Source organism: Scomber scombrus, chromosome 22 (assembly GCF_963691925.1).
Source record: "Scomber scombrus chromosome 22, fScoSco1.1, whole genome shotgun sequence".
Taxonomy (NCBI): domain Eukaryota; kingdom Metazoa; phylum Chordata; class Actinopteri; order Scombriformes; family Scombridae; genus Scomber; species Scomber scombrus.
The window spans coordinates 6,700,449-6,725,334 of record NC_084991.1 but is presented as its reverse complement, the minus strand read 5'-3'; the positions used below and the strand labels follow the sequence as shown (position 1 = coordinate 6,725,334).

The 24,886-nt window shown below is 40.4% G+C and overlaps 3 protein-coding genes across 8 annotated transcripts in view; 2 read left to right on the top strand and 1 right to left on the bottom strand.

Annotated features, from left to right (window-relative positions):
- Positions 1-24,886, bottom strand: part of optn (optineurin) — a 413,618-nt gene that overhangs the window by 138,381 nt on the left and 250,351 nt on the right. The window lies entirely within an intron of this gene.
- Positions 858-11,244, top strand: rbm17 (RNA binding motif protein 17). Of its 3 annotated transcripts, none has more exons than XM_062444058.1 (13): positions 858-967; positions 1,828-1,975; positions 2,430-2,546; positions 2,764-3,011; positions 3,138-3,250; positions 3,543-3,593; positions 4,687-4,825; positions 4,938-5,089; positions 5,452-5,502; positions 8,047-8,123; positions 8,659-8,757; positions 8,858-8,930; positions 10,961-11,244. In XM_062444058.1, exons 2-13 carry the CDS (start codon positions 1,853-1,855, stop codon positions 11,062-11,064), a joined length of 1,347 nt encoding a protein of 448 aa, XP_062300042.1. In that variant the 5' UTR covers positions 858-967; positions 1,828-1,852; the 3' UTR covers positions 11,065-11,244. The 3 variants fall into 3 exon arrangements, with proteins under 3 accessions (XP_062300042.1, XP_062300043.1, XP_062300041.1); XM_062444059.1 differs by having other exon boundaries at positions 876-967; positions 1,825-1,975; positions 2,764-2,930; XM_062444057.1 differs by having other exon boundaries at positions 876-967; positions 1,825-1,975.
- Positions 14,777-23,135, top strand: pfkfb3 (6-phosphofructo-2-kinase/fructose-2,6-biphosphatase 3). Of its 4 annotated transcripts, none has more exons than XM_062443712.1 (15): positions 14,777-14,999; positions 16,845-16,973; positions 17,136-17,232; positions 17,328-17,394; positions 17,510-17,584; positions 17,673-17,729; positions 17,856-17,980; positions 18,083-18,290; positions 18,373-18,519; positions 18,607-18,711; positions 18,823-18,952; positions 19,047-19,174; positions 19,401-19,589; positions 19,868-19,890; positions 21,540-21,624. In XM_062443712.1, exons 1-15 carry the CDS (start codon positions 14,921-14,923, stop codon positions 21,544-21,546), a joined length of 1,566 nt encoding a protein of 521 aa, XP_062299696.1. In that variant the 5' UTR covers positions 14,777-14,920; the 3' UTR covers positions 21,547-21,624. The 4 variants fall into 4 exon arrangements, with proteins under 4 accessions (XP_062299696.1, XP_062299699.1, XP_062299695.1 ...); XM_062443715.1 differs by lacking the exon at positions 21,540-21,624 and adding an exon at positions 20,486-21,530; XM_062443711.1 differs by lacking the exon at positions 19,868-19,890 and having other exon boundaries at positions 21,540-23,135.

Below are 24,886 nucleotides of genomic sequence, written 5' to 3'. Positions count from 1 at the left end.
GTAGAGTAGCCTATGCTTTTACATATATATAGTTAAAACATGTCTGGAAGGGATCTTTAAAAAAACTAAACAACCTTGTAAATGTATACGTTTAATCCGCTGTGCTGGTTGGTAGGCCAACATTCAGATATTGAGGAAATGTGCTGTTTAATATGGACAGTCAGCTCTGGAAAATTCTACTTTTTGTTTAATGATTTGGAGTCGTGAGTAAAATTTGTTCTGGCAAATGAATCAAATGTGAGATTCTTGTTAAATTCAGTGAATCCAAACATAAAAGTTACAACTCCATATTTGTTTTGTATGTTGGCCAAGGACCAAAATAAATGTCCCAGCTTATCTCTAAGGCCTATGTGTTTCTGGAGTTCCTGCAGATAACGATTTGTTGGTAGAAAATGATAGACTATCTCTTTGACTTTAAGTCAGTCGAAAAACACACACAAACAAAAAGCCTTATGTAGCAATGGCCAAACTATTTTTCCAACAAATATCTCTGATAAATATGGACCGTTATACTAAGGCAAAGGGTGTACCTATGACGTCTGCTTACTTTACTTTTAGTTTTAGTTTTTGAAAATAGAATACACTCACAGCTTGGCTCAAACTTGACCAAAAACATGTCCATATTTTTTTATGTCACTCCAACAAAAGTGCTTACACTATTATTCAAACACGGATAGCAGCACAGCACAAATGCATCACCTATTTTTACGAGACGAAGGAGACGCGCAGGTTACATACAGATATTACCGGAGCAAGCAAAAGTAAGACAGCCGACAGCTAGGTGGCGCAAGAGCGTAAAATATCGCTAAATGTCGTTGACTGTCTCTCTTAATTGGGTGAGATAGTTGTGTTGTTGTGCTGCTGCTTTCCGCCACGGGCAGCAAGGAGCTGTATCAAATGTGCTCTTGAACCTTTTTTATAATACAGTCTCTTTAATTTAGTTAATGTCCAGATAAGTGTAACACTGGTAAGTTGAAAACAAGCTACAATACTCTAATGTTCGTCATGAACATTATTCGCTCAGGAACATTTAGTAAAGTAGCCATGTTAGCATTAGCTAATGTCAGCTAGTAGCCGGTGTTACGGGTTAGCTGGAGACCGTGTTAAATGATGACTTTAAGCCGCAATGATTGCTCGTAAAAAAAAACACCAACAGAACACACACATGTCCTTCTTAAAGCATTAATTTCTTTAATTCAATTAATTTTAAATACATAGTAATATGTACTTCATATCTAGGCTGAACCTTTACGTAAGTTACATTGTGTTGAGCAAGACGCATTCACTTTTCCTAATGCTTTTTATAATGTGGAAAACAAACCTTAGCCTATAAGTTGACAGTGTTGTGAATTAATACAGTTATCCTCAGTCGGAAAGTAGCCCATATTCAACCAGTAAACCTGTATAATATCTAATTCTTCATCAGATGCTAGCTGCTTAGCGTATCTATATTTCTCCTACATTAAAAGTAAGTTGTAAAAATGCGATGCTTCTTGATGGTGAAACTGTTTGATTTACGTAATGAAGGAGAAAAAGGACCACACGAATTTGCATTTATATATACTGCATTGAATATCACATTTAATCTAATTTAAAGCTTTTTAACACACCACCATCACAAAGTCACCAGTTAACAGTCTCGTTAAACCAAAACACCGTTTTCTCCTGATGTGCTTGGTATGAAGTTAAATAGAAGCCGGTTACCCTACAAAATGATGCAATGCGGCTGCTGCTAAGTTACTACCTCAGTTTCTATCAGGTATTGTAGACTAAATGATGTTTATTATGCCGGTTTATATTAAATTAAATGAAGTTTTGTGTTAGTAGGTAACAGAGGCTTTGACTGGCAGCCATGTCGCTGTATGATGACCTCGGTGTGGCAGCCAATGACACCAAGACCGAAGGCTGGTCCAAGAACTTCAAGCTGCTGCAGTCCCAGCTGAAGGTGAAGAAGGCGGCTCTGACCCAGGCCAAGGTAGGCATATGCAAAGAGCATTATAACATACACTAGACTGGTTAAATACAGGATTGCATGACACAGTGTAGAGTAGGGCTGAGATTCAAAGATGAACTCACGATATATTACATTAAAAGGCGATCCCGCGAGAGAAGATATATAACTCAGAATAGAAATAATCTATATCACAATTTCCTTTTCTGTGGCAGTAAACACAACTGTCACAAGTCTGTTCAGCACGTCCAAAAGGAGATGTAGGGTAGTGGCACTCTTGTAGTTGTGATTCAAGGCAGTGAAACAATTCTGAGCAGACACGTTTTCTCTCTGCTTTGAATAATAATGTGTGTCATGAGTGGAAGGGTAAAAACTGTAAACCCAATCTGCATATATTCAGTGTTTTGTGTGTGTGTGTGTGTGTGTGTGTGTGTGTGTGTGTGTGCGCGTGTGTGCGCGTGTGTGCGCGTGTGTGTAGACTCAGCGTATGAAGCAGACCACTGTGCTGGCTCCTGTCATTGATCTGAAGAGAAGCGGCTCCAGTGATGAGCGACAGATCATAGACACTCCTCCACATGCTGCTGCTGGACTCAAGGTCTGTCTTATTCAATGAACCTGCTCATCACAATGAATAAAATCCACATGTTGTACATTTATAAAATCATTAGATTGTTTTAAGCAGTGAGATTTTTTATTTTAAATTGTTTTGACTTGATTCAGCTGGATCTTAAAGATGTAGTATGATGCAGAGCTCTGTGTGAGCTTGTGGATTCCCATATCGAGGACTTCCTGTGTGTCTTTGGTTCCCTAAGGACACCGTGCCCAGTGGTTTCTCATCTGGAGACGTGCTCATCCCGCTGGCAGACGAGTATGACCCAATGTTCCCCAACGACTACGAGAAGGTGGTGAAGCGACACCGAGAAGAGCGACAGCGGCAGAGAGAGCAGGAGCGGCAGAAGGAGATAGAAGAGAGAGAAAAGTACGGACGTACACAGACTGATCAAAACCAGCAGAAGGGACCTTTTGATGCAGTCTTCCAAACCCAAAAAAGTTCCTCGGAGTTTAGTAATTTTTAATGTATCAGTAAATTGTAGTAAACTAGAGAGAGACAAAGTTAATTGTCCTCAATTTTTGGAGAAACACAGGATTGCTGTTTTATATCTCTGTGTCTGCATGCATGTTGCAGGAAAAGAAAAGACAGGCACGAAGGCGGCGCTCCAAGTGGTTTCTCTCGGTTCCCGGCAGCAGAGGGCGACTCAGACGAGGATGAGGACTACGAGAAAGAGCGGAGGAAACGAGGTGAGTATTCTAGACAGCTTGGGCATCATTATTACACATTTAGTACCTTTAATAGTGAATGACAGTGGCTGTAATTGTTTTGACACAGATTAACAATTCAAGTTAATTTCAAAGCCAAAGTAGATGTTTAAACAGTAATAGAGTCTTGTGTTACAGTCTGAAGGCTCCTGTTTATCATTATCTAATTTAAAAACCAAAAGCATCACTGAGTTACATAATAATGTGGAATTTTGCTTGTTTTACGCATAAGCCTCTGTGTATGTGTTTCTGTCTCTCTCTCTCTCTGTCTCAGGTATGGGCGGAGCAGCCATCGCCCCTCCTTCATCACTCGTGGACAGAGACGGTAAATAAGACAGGGCCTCTTAGGTGAAACAGTGCTCTATTGAGTTTAAACATAAACACATGGTAACAGCATTAGGAAAAGCTGTCCGCCTCTCAGCTCGAAAAATAAACTTGTTATGTTAGGATTTATTTAGATGATACATTTTTACCATATCCTGAGTGACCAAAATAGTTTGATTAATTAGCAGCAGAAAAAGTTGTGTAGTAGACGCACACATCCGGAACAAACAAAACAGGTGATGGACTAAATCTGTAAAGGCAGAAGAAAGCTGCACGCTGTAGCTCCCAATGCAGGAATAGTTTAAAGGGGTATCAATATAATATCAATATCTTCTTCATATATAGTCGCCCAGGTCACCTGGCAGTCACGGAGTCCAGTCCATACGGAATGGGTCAATCCCATTCCGTATTTACATGTGGACATATAAGTGTAAAAAAGATAATACAGAAGATAATACAACCCATAAAAGTGTATACTATAAAAGAAAGGAAAACATCATTAATGTGCAAGCAGAACAATTTGCTCAGCACAGCAGAGGGCAGCGTTGTTTACACTAAAACTGCATCAATTTCAGTGCCAAATCAAATCAAGAAAATCAAAGACAGGCTTCTTCATTTTCTTCATTTTCTATTTATTTTTCAATTTTTAGTGGAGAAACTGTATTGTTAAAGTAGCAGAAGTGATGAGGCACAACAATGTCAGTTTAAATTGTGCTACAATGCCTAAAATAAATCTTCTTCTCAAAACTATGAAACTATTATGGTTTATTTAATAGGGACAGATACGAGATACATACACAGACAGTTGTGTGATGCAAGTATCACAGTGTTTACAGCGAATGCTAATTTGCAACACCTGTCCCTAGAAGGGCTTTTGTGAAAGTATGAGATTAAAATATTTTTTAACAAGTAAAAAGGAAGTAAACCAAATACAGCTGCATAATTAATACAAAACGGCACAGGATAAAAAGAAAGACATTAGAATAATTATTATTTATATTACTTATTATTAATATTATTATTATTATTATTAAGTACTTCCAGTTATCAGTGCTGCACTACATGTCAATAGTGGTTCTGTGTTTCTGCATAAGGCTCCGTTACGTACCCCTTTGAGGAAGAAGGTCGCCCTGCCAGAGGCTCAAAGGCTGCCATCCCTCCACCTATGTACGAGGACTTAGAACGGCCGCGTTCACCGCCTGGGCCAACCAGCTCCTTCCTGGCCAACATGGGGTGTGTTGGATATACACACACTTTATCTGCTGTGCAAATTACAGCGTGGACAAACCACTTTTTAATATCGAGTCACGTTTCTTCAATTCGAAGCCTCCTTTTTCTCCCACAGAGGCACCGTGGCCCATAAAATCATGCAGAAGTACGGCTTTAAAGAAGGTCAGGGCCTGGGGAAGCACGAGCAGGGCCTCAGCACGGCGCTGTCTGTGGAGAAGACCAGCAAGAGAGGCGGGAAGATCATCATAGGCGACGCCGCAGAAAAACGTAACTACACCCTCTGCTGCCTTCTTTTTAATGTTAATATTTTCTCGATCAATGCTTGATATGCTGCACTCTTTTTTTCTTCATCCACTTTTTCCCACCTTTTCAATTTGCTTGATTTTTATCTCTTGATGTCTTTTTTTTTAATGTCAGCTGCATGGGAAGAGATCTTTGCTCGTATCGTCTCCAGTGCTCCTGTCACAGACATCCCAATACTGTCATTCTAGCATCTGTGAGATGTTGTAAAGTGACTTTGTTTGCACATCTTTTGTATTTTTTCATTTTGTGCGTGTGTGTGTGTGTGTGTGTTTGTGTGCGGGCGTGTGTGTGTGTGTGTGTGTGTGTGTGTGTGTGTGACTGAGCAGCAGGGTCCAGTCTATCAGGTGCTGCTGAGACTTCAGGCGTAGGCTCTGCAGGTTGGCCTCCACTCCCATTTTTCTCTCTCCCATACACACATTGTGTGTCTGTGTGTGTTTGCATGTGTTTTATCCACATACAGTGAGGTCGAGAAGTCTGAGACCACCAGTTAAAATACTAATATTTTGCATTTGTTTGGAATGAAGTCCTATTTTTTTTTAAATTACAAATGATATGAGATTATCAATTTGATTAAAAACAACATGCACTCAAGCTCAAGTCACGTAACTGTGGAGGAAAGTCAAAGGGTGGAGTCAGTTCGCTGCAGACATGTTTCACTTAGTTTCATACACTATGGTTTCATTTTCATTCTCAATCGGTCAGTTAGTCTGTAATGCTCGTATTTCTTGGCCTTGTTTCCTCTCCTGAGAAGGGGTTTAGAAACTGCTGCTGGTTCTCTGAGATCACTACAACACAGCCTTCTTTTGACAGCACTTATGCTGATTTGAGTCTTGCATTCCCTCAGCAACCTTTAGTCGAGCCTTGATGTGATAAGGAGAATAACATTTTTTTCATTGAGAATAACATTTTGACTTCTGACACTTTCACTTAGGTCATGTTTCCCACTATCACTATGCTACTTAGTGAGCAATGACCTGCTGGAAACTTGATGCACAGACATATCAATAACGTGAACACTGGCTGCAAGTTGAGTCGACTTGAACGAGCCTCTGATGAGTAGATCAAATCCACCTGAGTGTCATTTGAACATATACTTCAATGAAAGGGATACAACTCATAGAAATTTGACCTTTCATATAAAGAAACCAAATTGTTCAATGCTACAAATAAGCTTAAATTTGATTGCTGATGTAGAAATAGTGTCAGAACTTCTTGTGTTTTTAAATGTTTCTGAATCCTCAAACTTTCTAAATATTTCCAAGTTTTCATGAAAATATGAGAGATTTTCAGTGTGGTCTCAGACTTTTGTAAACCTTAGTTTTTTTAAATGTATTTCCATACTCAGTTACCATATCGAGCAGCAGCATTATATCTATTCAAATACCACACAAACCTTCCTTTCCAATGAGAGTCTTTCTGCTGGATGTGTTAGTAATGCCCACACTTCATGTTTTTTATGCAACATTTCTTCCAATGCTACAATCTGCTTTCATTTTTGAATGTTTTGGTACTTTTTATGCAGAGTGGTTTTAAATGCCCTCTGCTCAAATATATATTCACTCTCTAACAGCTTTGCTACTAATTCAAACTTGCCTGCGTCTAGTCAAAGTTTAACTTTTGCACTTGACCTTTTTTTCTGATTCTTTAAACCTGTTCATGTCTTCAGTCACATGAGAACAAGTTGTTTATGAGCTGCACTGACTTTGACCTTAGAGGTGAAACGTCTAAGGCAGAAGTGTCCAAACTAGTCCATGTAATTTCCCAGCTTGGGATCAATAAAGTATATCTATCTATCTATCTATCTATCTATCTATCTATCTATCTATCTATCTATCTATCTATCTATCTATCTATCTATCTATCTATCTATCTATCTATCTATCTATCTATCTATCTATCTATCTATCTATCTATCTATCTATCTAAAGGGTTCATGTGGCTGCAGGTTTTCATTGCAACCAAGCAGGAGCAAACCAGGCTTGACTCATTTAATCAACTGATCTCAGCCTTCAGATAGCTGATTGGTCGAATTGTGCACAAAAACTTGTAGGCACACAACCCTTTATGGAATAGTTTGGACGTGCCTGGTCTATGTGCTCATGGACTAGAGATAAAGCAGGGTAACAACATAGATTTTTGCCTCTAGACTGAATACAGTGAGTCACCTTGTTTATTTTGGCCACTAGATGTCACTGTTGGACACCAGTTTCATCACTACTTTGCTTCAGCTGTTAGTCGAGGGTTTTTTTTGGCAGCCAATCAGCAGGAAGCTTTTGTTATCAGCAACGCTCAGTACAGAATGAGAGTTTAGATGAGAAAAGAGTCATTTTTAGACCTTCTCACAATGTTCTGTAATTGGAATGGACACTTCACGTCCCCTGATTCTCAGTTTAGGGACCACTGTATTATTGTGTAAGTGACTAGAGGGACGAGCTGATAAGTTAAGATGTAATATGTATCAAGTGTATATCTCCACTGTTCATTCCTCTTCTGCTTAATCAGTTTTTTAGGAATGTTTTTCCACTTAGGTGACCCATTTAGAGTTCCTGACCTTAAGATATGGAGAAAAAAAAACAGCCAGACGTGACAGAAACAGTAGATATCACATGCACTCAGCTATAATAGCACAGTGGTTTTTTTCCTGCAGCTTTTATAACAAAGGGCTAAATAGTTACAGTTATCATGTGTATTGAATTCAGCTCCTCGCCTTGAACAATACAACAAGATATGATAGAACTTATTGTTAAACCTGTTCCAGTTACTTCATCCAGTTCAACGGCAGCTTGTCAGTTGTGTTTTGGAGGGGAAAAATACACACACACACACACACACACACACACACACACACACACACACACACACACACACACACACACACACACACACTCATAACCTTTTTCATTCTGTTTCCATCCAACTAGCCGACTCCTCCAAGAAGTCTGATGCGAACCCGCTAACAGAGATCCTCAAAAACCCAACCAAGGTGGTCCTGCTGAGGGTACGTCTGAAGCTATGTACAATCAGGAACTTCTGTAATATCATAAATAAAAACCTCCAAAGAACAAAGAGAAAAGGCGCTGCTTCACACAACAAGTGCATATTTTTGGGGCTGCTATGCTGCAAATATATTGATGCTAACCACATCTGCAAAACAGTTTTAAGGGGAAAAATTGAAATCCAGATTTTTTGATTGGATCAGTGCCACTGACTAACATGAAAAAGTAATCCTAATGATGTCTGTTTTACAGTTTATTTGGCAAAAGTGATCACACATGTTTTAAAACAGGAAAACATGGTGAAAAAACCTATCATAAAGTATCACCTGACTCTTGAAATTGTAATAATAACCTAGCATGAGTTGAACTAATTTCAGAATGAGCTGGATTTTATAATAATAGTAATGCATTTTCATTGCACTTTTTACATTTATGTCTTAATTAAGTAAGAAAACAGAAGTCAATGTATTTTTTAGTGCATTAAACTTGTACATAATGAATTTATTTAATTAAGACCTGTGTGTTTGTTCTGGTTAGAACATGGTGGGCCCAGGAGAGGTGGACGAAGACCTGGAGGGAGAGACGAAAGAAGAGTGCGAGAAATACGGCAAAGTGGTGAAATGTGTCATTTTTGAGGTGAGAGATTCGTACAATAAGCTTCGATGAGACAAAGTTAACGGAGCTGTTTATGAATCGGAAGCTGAACAATCACACAAACAAACACTTTGCTTCTCAGATCGCGGAAGTGCACGACGATGAAGCGGTCAGGATATTTTTGGAATTCGAGAGGGTGGAGTCAGCCATCAAAGGTCAGTGTTTACTTGTTGTATGTGCAAAACCCTGAATGAGGCCTCTGCTTATAGTTTAACTCATAGAAGAAATCAATATTTGACACATAGAATTGTGTCTGCATATGTTAGCATTTGTTGAAGATCAACTTTATATAATGGCGTCACTTTCCTCCCACTCTTGTATAACTGCCCTATTAATGTGGGTGAATGTGGGTAATTAATTGGGTCGGCCCAGATCAGAAACAAGGTGAGACTCTGCTCCCTGAGGTGTTACATCATACGCGGCCCAGCAACCCAACCGCGCTTACATCACAGCTGTCAGAAAGCAGGACAGACGCTCAAAGAAATTATATAAAAGTGTCACCACCATGACGACCACGATGATGATGCTGAAACAAGATAACCGCTGCCAGGAGGAAAAGTTTAGATTTTGTCTGATTGTAAAAGTAGGAGAATTTTATTGTACTGTCTCGATACTCAATCTCAATCTGATTAGGGCTCACACAGTTTAATCACTACATTGCAAAGTACACACACTTTGTTTGGCACACCATGTAGTTTTTGAATAAGAAGTACTGTGACATGTGGCATGAAATGTGCTGACTGCAGCCAGCAAGTGTCCTTCAGGGGGAGGGGGGGGGGGGGGGGGGATTAGAGCCATCACTGGACTGAGAGTACACACACAAACATTGTGATGTTCATTGATAAGGTCAGAACAGAAATAGTGCTGTGTATCTGTCCTGAAGTGTGAGGAGTCGGACTTCAGGACAGCATCTATATGTCGCCTCAGAAGATGTAAACAGATGAGAGTTCTGGGAATGACACCGCTCATGTTTTTCTCACTCTCCCGGAGTGGTACGAGCAAGAGAGCCAAAGCAATGTTGTTTTTCTTTCCAGGACTTTTATCGCTGGTACTTTGAAGGGGGGGGGGGGCAAACTGTTAGCATCACTTTATCTTCTGGTCACAACAGTTTGTTCCTCATGAATCAAAGCATTTCTTCACACAGCATGACAGATGTTCTCACTGCTTTGGAGGTGAAAAAATTCACGGCAAAATAATTGAAACTGTCAAAAATCTGCCTAAAACAGCATTTTTCTCTATGTTAAAGAATAAAATTAAAAGAGGATTAGAGTTAGCCAATGAATGAACAGTATTGAAGCATCAACCATCCATGATTCTAATGTCAGTAGACCTGTCACGATAACTACTTTTGTTGGAGGATATATTGGCTCAGAAATAATTGTGATAAACGATATTATTGTCATTTGAAGATTATTTTATACCACTTATATGATAACATAACAGCATAATAATGCAAGGGGGTGGGATTGGAGAGTGGGTGCTATATATGCTCCATATAAGCGGCAACACTCGCTTCTGCAGTCTCCACTCAGGACGTGCACAGTGAGGAATGGAGGACACTACTTGCTTAGCCAATGTGACATGAATAGCCTCTTAGCTGCTAATGTGAAGTGTGGCAATATTGAGGTTAAAAAAAAAGATCAAGGTCATGTCCATGTATCATACGATAAGTCCATATATAGACATGATGATGTTACGTTTTTGTACAATAAGTTGGTAATTATTGTGACAGGCCTAAATGTCAACATTGTGAATGTGAAACCCATTTATTCAACAATCATACAAATCCCTAAGAACTGAACTGTTAAGTCATACAGAGACCAGTTTCTACACCCACAGTAGCAGGAAAACGACCACAATGCATTGCACATACACAGTTAAATTCTCAGCAAGTCGCCCCAGTGACAGACACAACAGCATTGTTCACACAAAAAAAAGTAGCTTGCATGTCTCTGTTTACTGACACCCTGCTGTGTGAACTCATGCATGTTAAAGCCACTTCACAGAGGCTTGTAGAGGGCATTCGGGGACACTGAGGAAATCACCAGTTGATCAGGCAGATTAATAACTCACAGACCTTTATGTAAAATGTCTTTGCATGCCCAGTCAGAGTGTGTGGAGAAAGACATTTTGGGGTTACCTTCATACAGTCTGACCATACCCTCCTCTCTCTCTCTCTTTGCAGCTGTGGTGGATCTGAACGGACGTTATTTCGGCGGGAGAGTTGTCAAGGCCTGCTTCTATAATCTAGACAAGTTTCGTATTTTGGACCTGGGCGAGCAGGTCTGACGTGCAGCGACATCCAACACTATGAACGCAGATATTTCTCCACTTGTACATAAACCTTTTTTTTTATATTCCCTGAAAAGCAGTGAAGTGTCTGAATGTAGTGAGTCCACCTTGTCAGTTTTTTTTTTTCCTGTGATGAAAAATACCTTTATGTCAAGATAAAATAAAGGGTATAAACTACTAGCTTCCTTTTTTTCATATGTGTATAAAGTTGTCATGCATATAAGTTATTAGGTTGTTTTCTGAGTTCAACTTCAAGTCACATAGCCAATTCTTTGCAATCCTTTTTTAGAAATTAGCCTAGTCATGCTTACTGGGCTGCAGTTGAAGTTGCACATTGTTGTAAGATCAAATTAAACTCGAAACTCGTACACATCCTGTTATGGAGCAGCTTGGACTCCATCTAAGAAGCCTAGTTTCCCCTTTCTGAATTTACGTCTGACATAACACTGGTTCCACAGTTATGTTAACTCATCTCCTGAGAATCTTAACTTAGCTCTGATGGATTATGGGAAGGGGTACTGGGACAGTGAACGCAGCCTCATTCAGAACTTATGTAAGTGCGCCGCAGGACCCTGGAGGTTCCTGTGAAAAACGTCAGGAGGGATCCCACCGGAGCAGGTTTAATTCAGATCAGGAAACAGGTTGGGTGGAAAAGAGGAAAACAGTAGAGAGACCCATTTGCCAGATTTCATTCCATCGTTCATGCTGCGAGGCTGCTTGGGGTCAAAGTTCGAGGGAACAGGAGCGAATGGGCAGCGGTTGGTAAAAACAGACCAGCTCAGAAGAATGTATTAATCTGCTACTAATCTAACAAGCCCTGAGCACATTTTAAAAAACACATTTAGAGTAAAAGATGAAACACGCAACCTTAGTTCTCCTCTTGGCTGCCTGTAAATTCACTGCAGTGGTTCGTGATGGGTTCCAGGGTCAGCTGCAGGCCCGTAGCAACAGTGTGTGTGTTTACATATGTACTGAGCCAGGTGTGAGACTGATGGTGAACGCATGCCCTGAGTGTGCACAGCACACTAGAGCGATGCAATTGGCTGTCGGCGACCTATATAACCCTGACCCACATACCACCTGCACTGACTTGAGACGAGGTCGAGGGGTCACGATGCTTGAGGTTTAAAGTGTCCGAGGGTCACTGTATACACCTAGAGGTGTATAGGCTGACAGGGATATGTTGTCCAGTTTCTACTGAGGTTTTGCACAGTTTGAAAAAAAAAAACCCTCCAAAGCATGGAGCACAGCCTACAATAGATAAACAAATGATTTAAATGAGTCATTTTGACTTGATGCAACATCCTGAAATCTTCCCGGTTACTGTGCAGCCAAGCTTGGAAGGAAGACAAACCTTTCTCAATTGTTTATTTCTTTAAATCATCCCGTTTTAAACAACCAGTAGGTGAACATAAAAAAAGAAACATTATAGTTGGACCCTTCTCCATTACATTCCATCCTCGTTGCCTGTTATCATGAAGAAAACCGTAAAAATAAAGTTAATATTCTTTGTAAATTCCCAGGAATATCCCTTTTTTGGGAAAATTTGTACGGTTACACCAAAGCACCAAGGCAATCTGGGTAAACATTTGCAGATGATGTGTCAGTAATATTTACTGGATATTCTCAAGAACACAGAGTAAATCTCGCCAACACTGAATCACTGTATTATGCTGTCCAATATGTGAGCGTGTCCTGGTGTAACAATTGTCCATAATAAGACATTTCTACAGTAGTCTGATCCCAAAACAAGGAGCCTTATTATGTGTCCAGAGGACATCAATCAAAATAAATGTCATTACAGGCCCAAGGCTTAATCAAGTGTTGTCCTCACAAATATTATTTTAATTACCTCATTGTCAAGCAGCACAGCTCAATTTGGATTAGCTTCTATTCTTAGGGAAACATGGCCTGAAACATCCTCCAAAAAATCCAGAAACTGCATCTGGACTCCAATCGGCATTATTGCATTATTATTATTACTGTTTTACTATCAGGGGCAAACACGACACACAAGCCACGTTTGGTTTCACAACTTCAGGGTCTCAGCTTACAATCGAAATCGTGTCACACCTGAATCCTGCAAGTGGAAAGATCATTAACTGACCTTGGTTTTACAAGTTCAATTTTTTGGACCCCAGTTCTACTGCAAACTGCTCAAGTGGTGAACGGGAAACAGTTTCTCACTCTGATTTACAAACTCTGTGAAGTAGTAACAGGAAACCAGTTCGAATGACATAAAGGGTTTCTCACAAAGGTGGTAGAGAGTGCAGAGAGGTTTCATGCTACAAGTCCAAACTGAGGCAAGGGAGGAATTTCAGTGCACTGTAAGAAGTTGAGAAAGAACTACAACAAGTACTTTTTAATTAGAGTATTCAATATTTTTTACAGTACAACCAAACTTTAAGGCCTTTCTGTAGGAAATATATTACTCCATAAAAGTAACATAAAACATAACAAACATAAAAGGAAAAACTTTGAATGAGGTCATGATAAGGTCAGTAAGGAGCATCATAAAAGGAAAAACTTTGAATGAGGTCATGATAAGGTCAGTAATGAGCATCATACATTAACTTTAAGTTACTAGCAAATGACAGATTTCCTCCATTAGGATTGTTTGACCCTCATAAAGCTTTAAATTGTGTTTGACAAATATTGCATGGTAATAAATCTGACAGTGTGTTTATGCATCTTCGGTTAAGTTTCAGGCTGAAATTGCAAACCAGCAGAAACACAGCCAGTTGTTATATTTAGTCTGTGCCCAGATGCTGCAAAAAGCTGCTTACATACATTCCTCTTCCATTTCTCAGAGGGTAATAACACCAAACACTCTGCATACATAGACGTTTTAGTATCTTATGCTGAGCTTATATTGATCAAATTCATCATTCTGCCTCTTCAACATTCGCCTTGAAAAGTACTCTTAAATAAGAACATGTTTGGTCTATGCAAGGACTTTAAAGTTGATATAAAATCACCACAAGTATAAATATTCACATTCTGCCCGAGATGAGGAAGCCGAGAGAGGTGATGTGAGATTCTGCACGTTTCCTCCACGTTTCCTCCACGTTTCCTCTCACTCGCAGCACCGATGTGGAGAACGTTTTTTTAGAGTGTTGAAATTAGAATACTATTGAATTACATCATATAAAAACAACTCTGGTTTGAAGAATTCGTTTACCATATTTGGAAATACAGTTGCGTGTCATGAAAATAATCATTACTATTATTCTAAAAGGAGCGTTTATTAATATTAATACTAAAAAAACAACCGCCCGTTTCTTTTTAATTGCTTATAACTTTAATAGATACATTTACAAATTTAGAAAACACATAAACTGCAACTGCCGGCCTTCAAACATTAAAAACAGCCAATAAATAGCCATGAAATGTTTAAAAATGAATTAAAAAGTAATACGGCTTATAAATGACTGCTGTTAATCAAACAGATTTTTATAAACATAATGAAGCGACTCATGTTAAAATAAGTAAATGACCCACAGGCTCCTATTGCACAAAATATTAATATATAACTAATCACAGACAATAAAATTATCATCCTAATAGTAAATACCACAGAGAGGCGCTGTGGCTGCCTCTATGTGTGTGTGTGTGTGTGTGTGTGTGTGTGTCGTCAGAGTCACGTTGCTTCCAGGCACTGTTAAATAGCGGATGTGAGCTACAGACCGGCAGATAAGCCTCAACGCGCTCCGTACACGCTTGTGATCAGCCTAAACTGAAGCCCTGCTCCGGCAGCTACCGGCTCTTTTTTCTACGTGGTTTTTCCTCATTATCCCCGGGATCTTAAACGACTCGGTTCCCGTATCCTGTGCGGTTCTTCAGTCCTTAAGGAATGCCCAGAGAGCTGACCCAGAACAGGATCCAAAAGATCTGGGTTCCCACCAAGGATGACAAGCCGGCACCCCGCAGAGGTAAGCACTGATTATATTCTATATTTTTCTGTGAGTGGGGTTTTCTTGGCTACAGAATGATCTATCCATATATTTCTAGAGTGTAAATAATTTTAATAATAATTAATTTAAACATCTAAAAGTGCTCCAGCATTAAAAACTATAAAATATAAAGAAAAATGTTTAGTACAGCCAAAAACAAGCTCTTAAAAGGCGTTTCTATTGGCTCACATTTACAATAAAAAAGTCCACTGGGAACTACAATCAGCCCAGTTTCACATCCTCACTGATCGATACCCCGGTTGAAGTGGTCTTCATCAGTACTCATGGCACGTCACGATCCTTCAAATGAAGCATGACGAAGCTGCGGTCTCCATGGTTACCAAAGTACCCCGCAACCTGTGCTTGACGCCGCAGAAAGCGCACCGCTTTCTAATTGGTCGACCGGCGGCGCCAGTGTATGGTGCGACCCTGCTGCTGCCACTGCCAGGGCCTCGTTTCTGGCTTTAGACCAAACACAGCACACAGAGGAGACTATTGATGAGGAAAAAAACAGGCACTTTGTAGTTTTGGGTTTTTTTTGGGAGCAACTCATCATCACGTTTTACTCCTCAACTGTGACTGAGCTTCAGTTTCTGCTCTATTGGGCCAAATTAAAACCAATGCTCCTGCTTGTTGCCTTATATTAGAAATATGTGAGCAAATTTAAGTGAGAGAAATGATTGAATTAATTTGTACTGCACTTTTCATTCAAAGTGCTGCAGTATTAATAAGATTAAGCAAACAAGATAAAGAAAATAGATGAAAAAGCTTTCTGAATTTAAGGAGACTGAGGTTTGTGCTGCCCTCAGATGCTCAGGAAGACGAGCAATTGCTTTTTTGGTCACTTCTGCAGCTGCTCATTGATAATTGATGGGAGAGTGTAGTTTACTGATCAATAAGGCAAGAAGAGCTGTCCGTGCTCCCTGAAGCAGCTTTTGTGCAGAAAGGCAGATTCTGAAGCCAGCTGTAGTTTGTTTGACTGTGTAAGTTGTGTATTTGCAGAAGTAAGAAAGCTAAAGAATTTAGCAAGTTATAACCTGAAGGATGCGGTAGGCGAGGTGGACAGGGACCGTAGAGACATACCAGATGTCTGAGTGTCGATGTAAGAGCTTGATTTGTTTATCTGTGGCTCTTATGTTGTGGAAACAAGATTAGTGAGTGATCACTGCTGATGCTCGCATTCTGCAGTAATGAGTCTTCTCACCTCATGCAAAAATCTGGAAAAACTCTATATCATAAGTGGCAAATTGTGCCGTTGAAAAATCAATGTTATTGATTTTCATTTCAATTCCCTGCAGAGCATATTTTTCATGCAGAATCAATCTCCCTCATGTCCACCCACTCACTGTGGGAATCCAGTGCAACCCAGAGCAGCCTGAGGCGACATATCTTATAATATTAAATCTCCCATGGGCATCAGGGGTGGGGTTAGAGTGTATCTGGGCAAGTGAAAACCACTGATGCGTGCTGGTGGAAGCCCGGTAATACCATACTGTGCAAAAGTGAGTCAGATGTGCAGCGAGGTGGAAATAAAAGCCCAGTCTGGCGCCAGCAGACAGCCACGTGCTCACTGGAAGTAAGTCAGTGTGTGGAGAAATTAGATTATAGGTGCAGAGGTGGTTTTGGTAAACAAATTCAGGCAAGTTGCAACTCTTGGTGACTAGTCGTTATTTGTGCCAGCACTGTGCCTGCTGGTTGTAGTGGACTCAGGTTGCAGGCAAGCGTGCAATATGTTAATTCTGGTCTCTGCTCCCCCACAGTGTGTATTTTTGTAAACAGGACTGTTGTCATGACCTATCCCCCACCTGCCTTCCCTCTCTGCAGCGGCCGGCGCCCCGCACTTCGCCAACCCCCCCACCGTCATCGTGATGGTTGGCCTTCCGGCCCGGGGCAAAACGTACATGTCCAAGAAACTCACCCGCTACCTCAACTGGATCGGGATGCCCACCAAAGGTACGTACCATCCACTCAAAGGCTCGCACAGTTTGTTCAGCAGTTTATCAGTGATAAACACTCCTTGTTCCTTGTGGGTGTTTTGCCCGGCAGCATCAACCGATGTTTCCACCTTCTGTACATCATGTTCATGCTTGTTGCCTCTTCCTGTTTGTGTTGCAGTCTTCAACGTGGGAGAGTACCGCAGGGAGGCGGTCAAAAACTACAGCTCCTTTGATTTCTTCAAGCCTGATAATGAGTGTGCTGTAAAAATCAGGCAGTAAGTACCCCACACAGTTAGAGTGATCTACTGTATATGTGTATTTTTTAACCATAGAAAGCAACATTAACATCTCTATTGTCTTTGTTCTTCAGGCAATGTGCCTTAGCAGCCTTGAGGGATGTCAAGTCCTATTTGAAGGATGAGGGAGGCCAAGTAGCGGTGAGTGCCCTGTCATGCATCACTCTTTTTCTAAAATTCTGCCCTCAATTGCGACAAATAAATAACTGTTTTTGCATTGCGTCATCTTACAAAGGCCGCTTCATGTTTCTTTCAGGTCTTCGATGCCACAAACACGACCAGGGAAAGACGAGAGATGATCCTCAAGTTTGGCAGCGAGAACGCCTTCAAGGTCAGTGTTACTATGGTGACCTAGACTATGACATCACTGCCAATGCTGCAACTTTCAACTTTCAGCAACCTCTCCTTTCTATGCACAGGTCTTCTTTATTGAGTCAGTCTGTGACGATCCCAGCGTCATCGCATCGAACATCATGGTGAGTCACAATTGTGATGTTACAAAATGTTGCGCCCTGGTGATGTGTGACTAAAGATGAAATATTTAAAAAATCTCTGGCTTCAGGCGTGTTATTTGCCGTCTGACAATCTTCCTCCCTGTGCAGGAAGTGAAGGTGTCCTGTCCAGACTACCGGGACTGCAACAAGACTGATGCCATGTTGGATTTCCAGAGGAGAATTGAATGTTACAAAGCCAGCTACCAACCTCTGGACCCTGACCAGCATGACAGGTAAATCCTCAGCACTGATCATGTCAGGACATCTTCCATCTCCAACACAAAATCTAAAATGAAATAGCGGCTCATCCCGTCCTGTTCGCTCTCTTTCTTCAGGGAACTGTCCTTTATTAAGGTGATAGACGTTGGTCGCCGCTACCTCGTCAACCGCATCCAAGACCACATCCAGAGTAAGATCGTCTACTACCTGATGAACATCCACGTCCAGCCCCGAACCATCTACCTGTGTCGGCACGGAGAGAGCATGGACAACTTGGAGGGTCGGCTGGGCGGTGACGCCGGTCTCTCGCCGCATGGCAAACAGGTACGAACAGTAGCAAAGAGGAGCGTAGAGTAGATGATGAATTGATAAATGTCAGGTTTTTAATGCTGTTCCCTTTCTGTAGTTTTCGGCTGCCTTGGCTCGGTTTGTGGAGGAGCAGCAGATGAATGACCTAAAGGTTTGGACCAGCCAGCTTTGTCGCAGCATCCAGACCGTCGAGCACCTGGGGGTCCCTTACGAACAGTGGAAGGCTCTCAACGAGATAGACGCAGTGAGTGTCACTCTAACATACACTCTTACATCATCTTTTTTCTCGCTGCCAAACTTAATTATAAAACACCCGCTGTGTTATTTTTAGGGAGTGTGCGAGGAAATGACCTATGACGAGGTGAAGGAGAAATTCCCGGAGGAGTTTTTACTGAGAGATGAAGATAAATACTACTACCGCTACCCCGCTGGAGAGGTACACACCTACTTCACAATCCCAAAATCCAAAGGAGAAGATTTTATTTAAGTCACCTGCTTTAGTTTTAAACCAACTTACTAATCAAAAACCCCATCCTCCTGATTGTAGTCCTACCAGGACCTGGTCCAGCGATTGGAGTCGGTCATCATGGAGTTGGAGAGGCAGGAGAACGTCCTGGTTATCTGCCACCAAGCCGTAATGCGCTGCCTGCTGGCCTACTTTCTAGATAAAAGCGCAGGTGGGTACTACAACTCTCACTAAGCCCTCTGATTTAGACAGTCATTTTTCTGTTTGGTAGCATCTAACGTTTTTGTGTGATATGCTGTTTGCAGAAGAAATGCCGTATCTGAAGTGTCCGCTACATACGGTGTTGAAGCTCACCCCTGTAGCCTATGGGTGCAAAGTGGAGTCCATCTCTCTGAATGTGGAGGCTGTTAATACTCACAGAGACAGACCGGAGGTAAACACATGATTTACTGATAAAGTGGAACCACAGAAGTGAAGTCACATCCTGTGTAACCATTGTATGTGACAAGGCACAGAGTTTATTAACAGAAAAGGAACCGGATGTAGCTGATACATTTTCCTTCTAAATGAAACCTCCGAAAACTGCGCACTGAATGTTTTTGCATTGTTAAAAAAGACAGTGCTTGACCTCTAAAGTGGGATCTTTGTTACCCCTACAGGAGGTGAAGAGGGGTCCTGGCACCTTGATCAGGAGGAACAGTGTGACTCCTCTGACCAGCCCCGAGTCAAACATCAAGAAACCGCGCATTGATGACTTGGACGAGGCTCCGATTCAAGAGCTGCCCCCTTCTGTTGCTTCCCTGGCCCTCTGCAGCCCCTCACACCTCCCTCTCACCTTAGCAGGACAGGTTGGTTCATCATAAAAACACACTTTTAAAGCTTTATATATGCAACGTTGACAGGATACAATAGGTTTTTTAAGGTCAGTACAAAGGAATTTAGACTCACAGCTGATATTTTGGGATATTTTTTTATTCTTGTCAAATTTGACAAGAAGCTGTTGTTTCTGCACATTTCCTCCATCTGTTTCCTTTTTGACGGCCTCTTTAGAGTCTGCATGTATGTTCACTCACTTATTTCCCATCTTCTTTTTCTCTGCTGCCTTCTCCTGCTCTGCACCTTACAGCACTGGCTGGGCAAAGTTTGCCTGTAAGTATTCACTCTGTTCATGATCTGCGGCTGTGTCACTCTTTTTTTTTTTTTTTATCTCACCCTACCACACTTCCTGTTGCTTGTATCTTCATTTGCATTGTGTTCACTGCTGATGTTTATTTTCCCCACTAATATGAAAATGAGAATAGCAATAAAGTTTATGCACATCTTGGCACATTTATATATTTTACCTTTAGTAGTTACATTTATACACCTTGCATTAGCTCTATCACATGTATCAGTATTTATCATGATAAATGCAACATATTTCAGTTAAGTAATACATTTTGTGACGATATGCTCTTATTAAGGCACTATGTCACAGTAAATGTATTCCAGACTTAACTAATGGGGGAATGATGCTGCATACTGAGTAGTAGCTGCACTGTTTCCTGGCAGTGAGGGAAAAGAAAAGCAAGCATTCACAACTCTTCATAGGGAACACTTCTCTTCCCAGTTTACATTCCTGTGATTCCTGTCTGCTGTCGTCATTACAATGTGCTTGTTACTGTAGTACGCTGATTCATCCTGACTGTCCTTGTTCTTGTCTTTGTATTTGGTTTATTTTTGGCCTGTCTTGTCCTGCTTAAAGACGAACCAGCCTCCACTATCTCAAAGTGGTTTCTCTCTTAGTCTTTCAAAGGTAAACACACTGTAGAGGCTTCGCTTGTTGCTTCGTAGTTCTCCCAACATCTGACCTAAGTATCCGCCAGCCAGACTAAACCAACTTGCTGTGACACATTAACTCTTGAGAAGTTTGTACTCGCAACTAATGAGTTATGGAGGAGCTTAGAATGGTTCACTAATGAACAAACAGGCTCCCTCAGCAAAGACGTTAACGTAACATGCTAACGCTAGCCTCCACTAGATGCGTTAGTTTTTGTGCGAGGTGCGTTAGCTTGTTTACTTGCTAACAAGCTAACAAATCAGCTAACAAACTGATGAACAAACTTTATTAAAAACCGTTATATTACCATGTATCTGTCAAAAACATACAACAGGCATGTTTAAAGTTTTCAAAAAGCTGCTAGCTGTTGCACAGGGACAACATGGCAGCGTATTGAACCCACAATGAAAGCCGTTTTGTATATCAGAATTGACTTTCATTGTTAATTTGGTTGTGTTTATTGCCAGTTTAATATTGTCCATTTAAGCAAAGCTGGGTTTCCTTTAGATATAACTGTAGAAAATCAAATGGTGCTGGAGTTTTTGTGATAAATGACTCCATTGACTGTGTGAGGGGAAGCAACATGTCTGTACTAGTTTTGCTGGCTCAGTGGAAAGGTGAAGGATAATGCCGCTGGATGTGTGAGAATCTTGTCGGCTTCTTTCATAATCACTTGAAGATTAACTGGGTGGAGGCACATTCAGCCGCAGCAACCTGTCCACACACTCCTGAACTCGGCGCTAGTTTTCACACCCTCTCAAAATGTCAAAGCAAACCACAGGGCCCAAGAAAACATGGGTGATGTAACTTGTGATTTAGGGATTACACCAAATGAGAAAGCATCATTTGGCCAGGAGACATTTATTCAAGAGTCGATTATGTCGTCATTGACGTCCTGGCAGCCATATGTGATGTGTTGTTTCGTTCAAAACAGACTGAAGTGTTTACATTATTGGTGCATGTTTTTGTGTGTTTGCAGAACCTGAGGAGAAACTCATCTGCCCGTCATCTGGCTGACGTTTTGCAGTCCTGCCAATGAAATTGCACGTGACACAAGAAGGCGCGTGGACAGGAAGTGCATCACTAACAAAGACTCACTGAAAAAATAACTTCAAACAAGGACACAGAAATTTGAGAATTTTTTCAAACAATATTTCTCAGCCTGTAAAATCTGAAGGATCGAATCTTGTATTTTTTTTTGTCTTCTATGGACACAAGCTACTGAACCTTTTTAATCCTTGAAAACAGGCCGTGGTTTTGTAATACTGTCCTATCAGATATTTTGTGAGATATTTATGTTCAAGGTTGATCGTTTCAAAGCAAAACTCTGAAATTCTTACTTCCATTTTCCCTCTGAGACTGATTAATCTGTTTTCTTGGAAACTTTAGACAACCTTTTGTGTATAATTGGTCCCTATATTTGGACTCAAAACGGAAAACTGTGACTCATTCGAATCTTAAGTCATTTCTGTTATGTTTCACAGCTCAGACGGCTCTCCAGGACACCAGTTTCTTCTTGTTAAGCTTTTAGTTTGGAGAGACCACACCCAAATAAAACATTTCGCTCTTCCTTTTTCAACCATATACTTATGGTTGCTTTAACAAGATGATGATATGGTATTTAGTTTACATTGTAAACTCTTTGGCACTTCTTTGGAAGCACTGGTGTTTTTCACGTTTTTCTAAAATGTGTGTAAAGGAAGAGCGATGTAATTTAATTGACTCTTTTGTATGCGGACACGCTACAAAGTAAGAGATTATTTTGCACAGTGGGGATATATTTTTACGTTTTTTTGGTGTATGTGTCACTTTAACTTTTTCATTTTCACGACTTCAGCGTAACCGAGGTGATTTTTGCCGTAGAGTGCCTGTAGTGCTTGTTTCGCAAGCCAGACGCCGCTTCTCTTGCTATTTCTATGGACTTAATTGCTCGAGGAGAGGCACCACATTTCACCTAATAACGTCACATATCATTACAATATTTTACTTTTCATGTAATATTTATTTTTCATCTCTTAGTTTCAGTGCTACAGAACATGCAGATCATTTAAACAGAGTTCTCATCACTGATGGGGAAGTTTATTTTCTTTCTACTTCCTTTTGCTGTCACTGTCTGCTGCGCACAAATGTAAGCACCTATATTTTTCTTACAACAGAGCGTGCTGTTAATAATATCTTTGTGAATGTTAGTGTACATACTGTATGACTGGAGATGGATGGGAGATGACCTGGAACTCTCTCGGGAGTCTTTTAATGAACGTGTTATGTGCGTGTTAATGAGTGTTTTTGTACTAATGTGTCGGGACTGAATGGAAAGCATGACCTGTTGGGAAAGAAGTTGCTGCTCCCATCTCTCGGTAAATCTTTTAACATGTTTGCTTGAGATACTTGAAATTTGTTTTTTGTAAAAACTGTTTTATTATATTCTTTATTTATTTTTATGTAGTTTTTTTTTTTTTTTTAATGACTGCTTGGAGCAAGAGGCACCTTCTTTAAACCTGAGGACTATGCATGAGAGGACAGTATGTTGTATAGTTGATTTTGCATCTGCTGGACCAATAAATTCACTACAAATGTACAATGTTTTCTATTGTGTTTCATTGGACCAAATCCAACATTAATCTTTCATCATACTGTGTGTCCTTTTATGGAGCCAATCTGAAGGTTATAACAGGTGGTTGTGACGCTCATGAGTCCCATTCATAGAAGGATGACTCACACACTCTTTTGCACGTTGCTTATCAGGATAACTGTGACAAGGTGCATTCAGCATGTTGCTGTGAAATTACATCAGAGTAGATAATAATACAACCCTCTCTCCAACAAGACTGATAAATTCGTGTTCCATTGTAAATTTTTAATAAGACCTTTGGTAAAATATTAACTGTTGGAGGATGAAGCTCAGACTTCCTCTAATGTCACAATAAGGTTGACATTTTCTGTTTTCTAGTGAAATGCCTGGACAGCTACTGGAGGGATCACCATGATATACAGTACATGGTCTAGGTGATGAATTAAGATACCAATGGAATACCCTGGCTTTTTACTTATCTCTAAATATCTCTGTCTCTTCTATATATTGGCACTACATTTTGCACACAAGAATCTTAACAACTCTGGTGATTCCTTGACTTTTTTCCCTGGCGCCATCATTTGTGGTTGGAGTGAAATGCCTGGAAGACTTTTGGTTTGCCATAAAATCTGGTAAACTCATGACCAGCTCAGGAGGAGTTCTAATTCTTTTGCTGATCCCTCAACTTTTCATTTTCAATACAAATCAGTCCACATCATTTGGTTTATGACCACGTGATATTTCCATCAGACTCAGCTGTGCTTTGTATTTAATTAGTGATTTTGTCATGCAAACACACATAAAATACCAATTTACCCTTGATATCAAAATGCAATCCACTCTCCACAAGTAATGATCTAATACGTTTTATAACTTCCTGCTTTGCAAATATTTTTCCAAAGTGGTGAACATCTTAGCCTCAACTGATCCTGAGTTTGGAATCCAGGAAACCAGCAGAAAATCCCCTTATGTAATGAGTTTGCAAAACTTGCAAACTTGGTGCATTTCAATAGAGTTGATTTACAGGTTTTGGTGACCACCTGACTTTGCATATGATATAATTTGGTAAAAATTATTAAAAGCATTTTGGTAGTTTTTTAAAATTGTTTTTCATACTTACTTACATACAAAAAAACTATTAAAAGTGTCACGAGGATAGACTTTATACAGTGTGGAATCAGGCTAATTGATAATTGGCACAAAATTGGCGCGAACATTTGGCATTTTGGATGCTGTTTACAGTCGTAAGTCATTTTCTATCCTCCTTTCTCTGCCTCTCTCCAATATACACACTCATTCACCCACACACAAACACAGACACACACACACACACACACTGTGCATTTGCCAGTCGAATGTGGTATTTCCTCAGTCTGAATCATGGGCAGACTGAGTTTGTTGGCTCTGAATGCTCATCCTGTGGGTAGAGTGACTATGTGACTGCTGTCAGGTCCACCATTCAATGCCCCGCCTTACTGATACTCACACACACAAAGACACACACACATTGATACAAACTTGTGTATGTGACTTCTTGCATGTTTTCCCTCTTCTCCAGCACTCACCACGTCACTCAAACACTTTGCATTTTAACTTAATGATAATGCATCATGTTGTTTCTCATATTGGGTCTCTTTGCATATGCAAATGTCGTGCTTTAAAAATGCAGCATTTTTGCATCAGGCACCCTTTCATCCCTGTATTTTAAAGGACGTTCTTTCTTTTTTTGGTTCTACTTTCTTTCACCGTCCCCT